General features: G+C 37.6%; 1 protein-coding gene across 1 annotated transcript in view; it reads right to left on the bottom strand.

Moving 5' to 3' along the window:
* Positions 1 to 7,860: 7,860 nt before the first annotated feature.
* ANKRD27 (ankyrin repeat domain 27) overlaps positions 7,861 to 11,902 on the bottom strand; it is a 97,660-nt gene continuing 93,618 nt past the window's right edge. Inside the window, exons 27-29 of the mRNA XM_074293245.1 lie at positions 10,720 to 10,798; positions 10,430 to 10,502; positions 7,861 to 9,337 (exon numbers count right to left, since the gene is read on the bottom strand). Coding sequence (XP_074149346.1) covers positions 9,083 to 9,337; positions 10,430 to 10,502; positions 10,720 to 10,798 — 407 coding nt within the window. The 3' untranslated portion in view covers positions 7,861 to 9,082. The remainder of the gene's footprint in view (positions 9,338 to 10,429; positions 10,503 to 10,719; positions 10,799 to 11,902) is intronic.

The following is an 11,902-nucleotide window of genomic DNA, read 5'->3' as shown; positions in this document are numbered from 1 at the left end:
GAAAAAACTGGTATGATTTTAAAACTCATGCATGCTCCTGATTAAAAATAATAATAATAAAAGCAATATGGGTAAAATAACACTGGTTAACATAGGCCCCGAATCTCACAGGCTATCCCTAGACTCTAAAAGATAAAACAGGACAGGAACTGAACCTGAAAATGTTCGGGCAAGGATTTGTAAAGGATCAGGGGGATGACTATTAGATCTAAGATTTAGTTGTTTTTTGGTTTCGTTTGTTTCTTATATCCTTTTGGTCTGATAATTACAACAGAAGTAAAAATTATTAGTGGGAGGCAGCTAAGTAGCTCAGTAGATAAGTTCTCCTAACTTCAGGGCTGGTGCTCTGAGTTCAAATCTGACCTCAGACATTTAACATTTCCTAGCTGTGTGACCTTGGACAAGTCACTTAGCCCCAATTGCCTCAGGAAAAAAAAAGTGGCTAGTATAGCTATAACACTTTTAATATTGGCAAAGCTCTTTGCATCTGTTAACTCATTTGATCTGTCACAAGAAGCCAGGGAGGGTTGGTGCTATTACTTCCATTTTACAGATAAAGGACCAGTTTAAATGACCCACCCAGAATCACATCGCCAGTCAGTGACCAGGTAGGATTCCTGGCAAGGCTTTCTTACTGTGGTCCCCAGCTGCCTCATTTTAAATAAAGTCAAAAGTAGAGATTGATTTTATTTGAGACATCTTCATTCCCCATTCCCTGATAGTTTTCTTCAGACATCTGCCCATAGCCGCACTCTCCTGGTGGTGAATGTTGGCAGTATTACCCAGCTGTTCCTCCCCTACCTGCTCTGCCCAGATCTCTGGAGTGCTCCCTCTCCTTTCCCTCTCCAGTCATTTGCCAGTCCTTTTCAGTCCTACCCCAGCAAAGAGAAGGGTCCTGCTCTGATCTGGTGCTGGGGATCAGGGCCTGCTCAGCTTCTTCCACCCACAGGACCTTGGTCAGAGCCACCTCAGCACTGGGAGCCCTCTCCCCTCATCTGTAAAAGATTGGGACTGAATGAGCCCCAAGTCTGTGACCACTTTTCCTCATACCGTTGCTCCTCCCACCCCGGCCCCATGGCTAGTACCTCACCACACAGGTGTGATAATCCCACCTCTCTCCCTCACCTGGGGCCCTGTCGGCCCAGCCCCAGCCTCAGCCTGGCGTGACTGCCCAGCCCTTCTTTCTGCTACTTAGCACTCTCACACTAAGACTGTCTGAGCCCCATGACATACCGTCTCTCTGCTGCTGCTCCTGATCCACAGTAAGCAGGTTGCCTACCCTTCAATAAGCCCTATGTTCCCATGTCTTCGTACCTTCTTTTCCCCATGCCTTTTGAAATTTTTTTTTTCATTCAGGTACAGGTCAGGTATTTCCTACACACAGAAGAATGTTAAACATAAAATAGAAACAAGCACAAATGGGGGGGGGGGGGGGGGAAATTTGAATGGAAGCAGCAACAGCAATTTAAACTCTGCCAGAAAGTTGACACTTAAATCCACATAAACATGAAGCAATCTGTGGGACTGCTGATCAATAAGCATTTTCCATTTTACTTCAGCATTGCACTCTCTGTCTTCAGGCAAGCTAGACTAAGGACTGGGCTTATCCTCCAGCTGATGCTCATCTTCAACAGAACTAAAAGAGTTAATAAGAACTTTTTTCCCTTTCCAATCAATCAGCCTAACTAGAGAACAGAGGAACACCAAACTTCAGACTCACATAGTAGCTCTTCACTCAGATTTAGGAAAGATAAAACACAAGAGGTGAAATAAAGCCCCAACTCAGACTCACTTCAGTGGGACCTAAGACTTCCATGGACACAGAGCAGCCATTCAGGAGTCTGAGGGAGGGAGGTTGGTAGTTCGTTCCCCCCCACTCCCACTCCCTCCTTTGGGAAGAGCTACTTGCTTCATAGGGAGTCCAAGGAATCAGATTGTTGAATTTCTATAAATGCAACTAAAATGCCCTCTCTTCCATAATACCTTTCCTATTGATAGAGATCTGCCCCTTTGGATCTTATGTGATACTTAGTTGTGTATTTCTCTTAATATATCTGTTGTATAAGTTATATTCTAGTGATGTGTGTACGTTATCTTCTCAAGTAGATGTGTGATGCTGAGCAGATCCTTTCATCTTGGCTGGTTTCCTTATCTGTAAAATGAGGATAACTGCATCTATCTCATAGGTAGCTATGAGGATTAAATTAGGTGCTTCAAATAAGGATAGAAACCACAACTCATCTGAACTTAATCTCTCTCCAATGTCTTACTCTCCACTCAGTTAGCATTTAATATTTGTTGAATAAATCACTGTTTATATAGGAGAATAAAAAGACTCTCCATTTTGCAAAAAGGTTATCTTTAGCTGGTACAGTGGACATAATTCTTCAATATCTTGTGGCTATAGGAAATGATTAGCATACTAAATCTTTATTCATTGTTATCTTGTCTGGGACAAAGAAGACTTCTCACAGTCCCAAGTTCCCTTGCCTCTTCCTTGCAAATGGTTCCATCTTTCTTCTGAGCCTAGCCCAGAATTTAGGATCAAACAAAACTTGACAGAAAAAAACACTGGGCAGTGGATCCATGTGAGAACTGCAACTGCATTCACTATGATTTAATCAAGACTTGCAGGAATTCCTGCCTCTGTTCATTGTTTCATTGGGTTATAAATCCATGTCAATTATATCTTCATGTAATAAAAGTATATAACCTACAGAAACTTATAAAACTATAAAAATTACTAATACATGGCAAGAAGTCATTGAAATAGATTTCATAATGTGTTAAAAAAAAAAATCCTACTTTGTTCCCAGTGATGATTACCATAAATCTTTTAATAATAATAGCTAGCATTTGCATAGTGTTTACTATAAGCCAGATACTGCACTAAATTTTTGATTATCTGATGCTCAAGACAACACTAAGAAATAGGTGTTGTTATCCCCATACTAAGGCAAAGGGTTTAGTAACTTGCCCAAGGTCACATAGTAAATATCTGGGACCTGATTTGAATTCAAGTCTTCCTGACTTCAGGCCCAGTGTTCCATCTACTATACCACCTATATTTATTTAATAGCCCACAGCAACTTAACTTTCAGAACAACAGAATTAGCAGATGGGTTGTTTGCCATTCTAGAGTAATACCTCCAAAATGCAAAAGACTGGATACTGCCTAAGCCAGGTATAAAAAGCAAGGGAATTTTGAGATGAATTGAATTAAAGATGCATTTTGTTTCCGCCTCTACCAAGTAACCTCTAATCCTGTATACTTTTCTGTTCTTTGAGTGAAGTGTTTCATGAAAGAATAACAGAAGTACTCTGAGAAGGAAACAAACAAAAATACATAAAGAGATAGGGAGGAATCTTTGCCTGTATCACATTGGAAAAATATGGCATAGAAGAAAGAAGGGGAAGACCATTGAATGTTTTAAGAGGTAAGAATTAAGTTCCTGCATCCGAGATAGGTGGATAATCTCTGGGAGCAACAGCATGTTTCTAAGAAACAGTGGTTTTATTCTACAAGTATTTTCAAATAAGAAATCATCCAGAAATGGTCAACAGAAGATAAAAGTATTTCGTGATTTTATGCTCTAGGGGTACCAATGTAGCACTTTTTCAAAGTGACAAACTTGTCTTACTATCATCCTAGGTAAATATCCAGATAGTATTCTGACATTTAGGCAAGTCTGAGTACCAATGCTGACAATCTATATTGGGGGAAAAAGATGCTTCTAAAAGGAACTCTGAAATTATTGCCCACAGCTACAAAACCCTGATGAAAAATTTAAAGGCTGTAAGGGCCCAGACTATTTTCACTAATACTACCAGTTGATATATTTAGAAACATTAATAGCTGCCTAGGAAGATGATGACTGAGTGCAGGATTTGGATTTCTAAAATGGATCACAGCTTAAAATGCAGGCATGAGAGGCTTGTGATCTACAATGGAGCACATTTTACAATGCTGATTAAAAAAAACAACAACCTTTTTCTAGAATCTGAGAACAATGGCTTAAAACTGAAAAGAGATCAAGGAGGAAAACTTAGCAGATCCAATAAGCCTGACACAACCCAGGAGGAGTCAATAACTTAGGAGAGATTTAATTTGGTCGATGTCTGCTGGAGAGGGCCAAAGTGACATCACTATGTTGGGGGTCAAGGTGCGGGGTATGGACAGCTCTAGCACAAGTCCCCAAATAGTCCACATGCACATATGCAGGGATATCTCTATGCCCATCACACTGATTTTGAAGTACCACAATCCTACCTTGCTTCTACAGCACAGTGCTTTCTTTGATGCAGGCAGGCCAGAATGGGCAGCCTATGCCAGGGTCTCTCCTGACTCACAATCAATTCCAGAGTTCTTTCGGAGACAGCGTGTACTTGTGTCCCTCCTGACTTACTTGTGAGTGCTTGCCTTGGGTGAGTTCTCCTCTTTAGGCAAACATTCGGCATTCAGACAACATGACTAGCCCAAGAGAGTTAGAATGTTTTTGTGTTCAGCTCAAAAAAAGACTGCAACTTCTAGTATCTTATCTTGCCAGGTAACATTCAAAATTTTCCTGAGATAATTCCAATGGAAACATTTCCTGGCAGGGACTAGTAGACTGATGAGGTTTCCTAGGTATATTGAGGTCAGCACGATGGCTCTACACACCTTCCATTTGGTATCCAATCCAATCCTTTTTTCTTCCCCACTTTTCTTCAGAGCCTCCCAAACACTGAGCTAGCTCTGACAATGAGCGCACATTTATGTATACATCCCTGGAAAGTATATTGCCAAGGTAAGTATTTCTGGAAAGTATATTGCCAAGGTAAGTAAACAACATTCAAAGTTGCTTCATTTGCTGGAACCAGGAGTTCCACAGACAGACCGGTGCTGCCTAGTGCAGAACTTCTGTTGTAGTTGTTGAGCCACAATTAGCACAAACGTGGAGAATTGATCATACTTAGTCATAGCCCCAGAGGCTACGTTGAAATGCACAGTCATCAGCCACGTGCCTACTCTCCCTCCGCTTCAGTCTTGGCTTATAGCCTTTTCAAGTTAAATAATTGATTGTTCAGTAACTGACCTTGATGTTTTCATCCTGGTTGAACAACATTGCTGAAAATATCACCCTAGAAAGCACAGGAACGAACACACAGAGCTCTGCTTCACTCCACTAGTGAAAGGAAAACCACTGGAACATGGTCCGTTATCCAGAACCTGGGCAAACAAGCAGTCATTAAGTAAGTTGATGTACAATACTAATGAACTTCTCTGGGCAACCAAGTTTTGCCATGATTTTCTACAAGTCCTCACAAATGCCCATTTTGAAGACTTTAATTAGACAGATGAATGTTATATACAGACCTCTCACTGGTAAGCAGCAAACACCGTCTCCATTTCTTGAAGCTACACTGGCTCTCAGATAGATAATTGACCATCCTCTAGGTTTAAGATTGCTTCATTAGGACTGGCAAGAATCCTTCCAGCAATGACTAAGAAAAAGGCCCTCGGGAAGCATCTAAAGCAAATCCCTAGTTTCAAATGTCTTTTTACAAATACAAAAGATGAATGCTAGTAATAAAGAATGAATAAAAACAAATAGTATATATCCTATCATGTGCCAAGAGTACTAAAAGACCCAAGTGAACTGAGACCCAAAAGAATGTAAGGACAAAAAAAGAGGGGTTAACTATATTGGAGGGTCATACACATACACACTAAAGCTGTTGCCAAAGCCTGTCAATCTCATCCCAATGTAATCCCTTTTTCCTCTGACATTGCCCCACCACTCTGGTGCACTCTCCTCACCTCACTAGACAACTGCAATAACCCACTGGCAGGTCTGCCTGCCTCAAGTCTCTCCCCACTCCAATCCAACCTTCATTCAGTCACTAAAGTGATTTTCCTAAAGTACAGGTTCAATCATGTCATTCATCTCACCCTTCCACTTAATAAACCCCAAAAGTTCCTACTACCACCAAGGTTAAATACAAAATGCATTATTTGGCATTTTAAGCCCTTTGTTACCTAGCCCCCTCCCCCCCTATCTTTTTTCAACACATACTCTGATCTAGTGACTGTCCTGGCTGTTCCACAGACAAGATACTACATCTCTTGGTCCCAGGTATATGAGGACCAAGAGAGCCAATATTTCTCTAGCTGTCCCCTGGATACTTTCCCTCCTCCACTGAGACTATTGACTCTTCCTGGCTCCCTTTAAATCCCAATTAAAATCCAGCCTTCAGAATTTGTGGCCAAAGAACTAAAGTACACTATGGGAATGCAAGATGGATAATTTTGATTCTATTAAGTTTAAAAAAAAAAATTATACAAACAAAACCAATGCAGACAAGATTAGAAAGGAAGCAATAAATTGGGAAAATATTTTTTACTTCTTACTTTCCAGGGTTCTGATAAAAGCCTTTATATAGAGAGTTGACTCAGATTTATAAGAATTCAAACCATTTTCTAGATGATACTCAAAGAATATGAATGGACAATTTTCAGATGAAGAAATTGAAACCATTTCTAGTCATGTGAAAATCACTATTGATCAGAGAAATGCAAATTAAGACAACTCTGAGATACCACTACACACCTGTCAGATTGGCCAAGATGATAGGAAAAAATAATGATGAATTAGGGACACTGATACATTGTTGGTGGAACTGTGAACTGATCCAGCCATTCTGGAGAGCGATTTGGACCTTTCTATCTTCCAATGCCAACTTGGGCAGGAAAAATGACTTCCTGTAATGCTTTTTCTTGGATTTCCTGACCAGGATTCCTTCTGGTGCATTTTCTAGCACTGTTTGGAAGCATTTCAGTCAAATATACACTACCTTCTCTTCCACCATCCTGTCTGCCTCCTACAATAGTCTTCTAACGGGTCTCCCGGCCTCATTGCTCCCCATACTTCCTCCATTCAGCTACCAAAGTGTCTCTTAAATTGTAGGTCTGACCACATCACCCTACTACATGTTAAACACCAGTGCTTCTATTCCCTCTAGGATCCAATACAACTTGGCCTCTTCTTCCCAGGCTTCTTGCACCTTATTCCCTTTTACATCCAACAATACTGGCTGCCTTGCCTTCTCCCCAGTATTCCCCCCTCTCTAAAATGCTCTTCATCTCTCTTCTGGCTTCCTGGAAGGCTCAGCTAAAGTCCTACCTTTCACTAGTCCCCTTTAACATGAATGCCTTTTTTCTGTTAATTAATGCCAATTTATCCAGTCTTATATCCCCATGTAGACTGTGAACTCTCCAAGGGCAGTGACTATTTTTTTCCTTATTTTGTATCATCAAATGTGTGTTTAGCACAGCGCCTCACAATAGTAAATCCTTATTAATTTAATCCCAGTCGTGTGTGTGTGTGTGTGTGTGTGTGTGTGTGTGTGTGTGTGTGTGTGTGTGTGTGTGTATGAGAGACAGAGAGAGACAGAGAGATGAGAGAGAGAGAAAGAGAGAGAGAAAGAGAGAGAGAGAAGAGAGAGAGAGAGAAAAGAGAGAAAAGAGAGAGAGAGAGAGAGAGAGAAGAGAGAGAGAAAGAGAAAGAGAGAGAGAGAAAGAGAGAGAGAAGAGAGAGAGAGAGAGAGAGAGAGAGAGAGAGAGAGAGAAAGAAAGAGAAATAGGCTCTCCTGCTTACTGCAGAAAGACAGCTCTTTCCAGACAGTTTTTCAGTTAAAACCAATTACTGAATCAGTATTCCACTTGGATTTAAGTATGAAGCATTCAATGGAACTCAGTGGATTCCTACTATTGAAGTTCATTTTAACTATCTCCTCAAGAAAATACCATGTTTAGATGAAGGTGGTTAAAATAGCTCTAGACACCTATCCCAAATAGTGATAACAAAAATGAGATTTAGATATTTTCAACAATCATAAATTTTACTGTTTCTTTTCCATCATTTGGCACATATCCAAGGCACATTAGAAAATTAGAAGAAATCATAAATTATTTTTTTAGAAAAATATACATAAATCCCTCCCTTCTACAAGCACACAAGTGTTTCCAATAACATGCACAAGCCATTTTTCTATAGTAAAAAGGTATTTGAAAACATACTCCAGACAATCCCGAAAGTTTGGGGCCTTAGACAAGTTATCAATAGCATACATTAAAAAATAAAACCAATCTTTTCTTTAGAAATTTATAAAAGGAACAAATGTGAATATGGCAATGATTTCTTAAATCAAAATCACATTAACCTGGTTTGTAACATGTTCACAGCAGTTTAATCAAAAACCTGTCTGTTAGGAAAGATGTGCCCAATCTCATCTCTAATTTGGTGGCCATCCTTGAAGTAAGGTATTTAAGGAAGAATATCTTAACTAAGAGAAGAACTTCCATGAATGTTCAAGTTCTCACTGCTATAGGTACACAGGACCAAATTATCTGTATATTTTGCTAGTAAAAGTACTACACCAGCTTTTTTCATATATATTTTGCAGGACAAACAACATATCTTTACTAAAAATAAATGCATTTAATTGTGATTTGGTTATCCTTGTGTTGCTTTGCAAAGGAGTGTTGTTTTTTAAATTTTGCTTTCTTCATTTAAATGTTATTTTTCTGTACAGCATCTTCACAGTATCATGAAGATTAACTGTTTTATTCAGCTTATTGCAGCAGCATAGAGAAATTGAACTTATAAAGTTTGCTACTTTATACTTAAAATACTACAGTGGCTCAAAACCTTTCAGTAGAAAAGGTCATCAGAATTTCGCACTTTAACCAAAGGGCACAAATACTTAAACCCAGGCCTTAGTGATTCTGAAACCATTGCTTTTTTCTGTCTTTTCTTTTCAAGTGCTTTAACTTCAAGAGAAGCCAAAGGAGAGGGAAATTTTTGGCTACATTCTTTACATTAATCTTTTCCTAGGTCAGTCTGCTACACAGCAGTAACAAGGAAAACATTCAAAAAATAGTCTCCAGCTCTAAAGTACAAACCCTGCAACAACTTTTTGCTAAAGGCTTATTACTCTTCTAAGCTGGTTGCAAAAGTGAGGTCCTAAGCCTTAATTTAAATATCAGCAACATAATCTTGCTAATTCTTTACTTTTTGGCAGCAAATGAACTTTGTTACTGCTAAGAGTCTTCAGATGGTAAAATACTTGGCTCTTGAGGAGTTGATAAGTCACTATTATGAGCAGTCTCTGGGTCCTGTGATACTACTGCTTCATTGACAGTATGCCTCCGCTGCATCCGCTTAGTTCTATGAGCAGTCTGTCTCATTGTGTCCATCACAGGGCTACTTTTGTTTTCTTCATCAGTAGTCTCAGATTTGCTCTGCTCTAGTTGGTCATCTTCTAACTTGACCTTAATACTGCTCAGAACTGCTGGCTGGGGAAAGAGTAAAAAAATGGTAAAGGCCACTAAAAGAGGTTCCTTCAGTGTCACTACCAAGAATGTCTTCTGAGATTTTCACTACTATGTCTGTGAACTTATTTGCCCTCAAACACCATCTCCGTGAGTAAAGTTTATTGGTAAAAAGGAGGGATCTTGCCCATTTTCTTAGTGTCTTAGTAATCACAAATAGGAATGGACTAAAATAGGATTGAAATTTCTATTTAATATTAGTAAAATTCATGGCACAAATATCCATTCTAATTCTCATTGCCAAAAGCCCAATCTCTAGAACAAAAATAGTGATTAACAATCTCACATTTCTGTTTTCTGTAGATTGGGTCATAGTATTCAAATCCAAACATTTAACTCATGGTATTAAGAAATCTTAGTTACATGTTTAACATGTATGGAACTGCCTGCCATCTGGAGGAGGGGAGGAGGGAAGGAGGGGAAAAGTTGGAAAAGAAGTGTTTGCAAGGGTCAATGTTGAAAAATTACCCATGTATATGTTTTGTCAATAAAAAGCTATAATAATAACCAAAAAAAGAAAGAAAGAAAGAATTCTTAGCTACATATACAACTCAACTAAATGTTTGCCATGGCTAATAGAACAGCCAATCAACAGATTGATTTGCAAGGTGTTTTTCCCCCCTTTTCAGATTTATTAATTTATAAAGTAGATAACATTTGTACATAGTAATCAATTTAAAATTTCCAAGGTCATATCCATTTCATTTACCAGGTATGACTTTCCCACATGTCTAATATAATAATAGTACTTTTATGTTTTTCCTCAGTTTTACACACCTCCAACTAAAAAATATTTTGAAAGAATAATAAAAAATACCAAAGTGCAAATTCTGTTAATCGTATCACTAAAAATGCTAATTTTTGCTATAAAATTGATAATTCTTTCTTGTAGTGACAGCATAATAAACAAATGCTAAATGTACAGGAAAGGTAAATAAGCATTACTACTGAATTAAGAGAGTATGATTATGACACTTTAGGTTGATAAATACATAAGTTCCTCACTCCGCTTGATTTTAAACATTAGTTAAACAATGATTAAGTTTGAAAACTGACCTGATTCAGTAAGTCATCATCAAAATTGGGAACAGTTCTGTCTCTTGTTATGGTTTCCCGTAAAGTTTTTGCTCTATTATAATAGGTACAATAAGGTTATAAAAGTATTAGCACATCAAAGAGCCATATGAAACAACATGAGATCACCACAAGATGGCAGCATTTAAATGAATAAAAATTGTATATTTTTAATAAAATGGTTTAAATTGCATCTTTCCAGCTTCAAATAAAATGTAAAATTTTACAACAAAAAAAAACTAATACTAAATAGAATAAAAAAAAAAACTTACTTAAACTGATTAACTGAATGGACAAATTGAAATCTTCTGCTTAAAGTATCATCTGATGGTTCATGTGTCCTTGAATTCACTGTAATATAAAATATAAAATTCACTGTAATATAAAAAATGAACTATCTGAATATTGCTAAGGTCAAATGATGTTTTAGTAATATTTTTTAAAATTATAACTAATACTATCTTTAAGTTTTGATTATTTATTATAATGAATTTCACTTATTTCTTTGTAATTGCTTTGCCTATTGTTTATATTTTTTTAGGCCAACTCAGAGGGCACTTTGTATCATCTTAGGCCCATAAGGCAGATATGCAATTTAGTAAAAAGTAGGACAGCTTAAATCTAAAAGGCAATCTGCAAGTTGGTACTGAATTCTGATTTCATAAGTTTGTTTATAAAATAAGAACCAAAATATGTGACATTAGCTGAAATAACTTCTCAAACTATGATGTAAATTGCTATAAAATGTCTAATTATGATAAAAATCTCTAGAGATATAATCACTGTTAATCAGAACATTAATAGCCGACATTTATATAGCACTTACTATGTTCCAGGGATTATGCTTTGGTTGGTGCTACTATTATTCCCATTTTACAAATAAGACACTGACAGACAAGAGGTTAAGTATTTATCTAGGATCATAAAGTTGAAAAAAATCTGAGGCTGCATTTGAACTCAGGTCTTTCTGACTATTGCACCACATAGTTGCCCTACCTGCACTTTTTGTTATTGCATAAAACCCAACAACTGATAGGTACACTTTATAAATTTTTCTATTACTAAGAAAAAAAATCAAGTATAAAGAAAAATCTTTCATTCTGGAATCTGATGCTGATGACTGATTTGTATATTAAAAACAAAAATCCTTCATCTTCCTCTATTTTGTCCCCTTTTCCATGAAGATGAAGCAATTTGCTACTTAGCATGATTATTCAAAAATCCTTTAGGTGGTATTTGCCCAGGCAGCAAATATATGTGTACACCTGGCACAATCTGAGAGAAATCCCATGAAGCAGTTTGTAGTTTTGTAATAAATATTAATAGAAACTATTTCCCTCATTAGCTTAAGAAACATGAAGCTTTATTTAGGCTCAAGCCAAGTTGATACATCTCATTAACATTCAGTGCTTACTACTAATATAACTAAAAAGCTTCCTAATTAGGGGCAAACAG

The sequence above is a fragment of the Sminthopsis crassicaudata genome, chromosome 2 (genome assembly GCF_048593235.1).
Source record: "Sminthopsis crassicaudata isolate SCR6 chromosome 2, ASM4859323v1, whole genome shotgun sequence".
In the NCBI taxonomy this organism is placed as follows: Eukaryota; Metazoa; Chordata; class Mammalia; order Dasyuromorphia; family Dasyuridae; genus Sminthopsis; species Sminthopsis crassicaudata.
The sequence above is the reverse complement of the archived record's forward strand: the minus strand, read 5'-3'. Positions and strand labels throughout refer to the sequence as shown.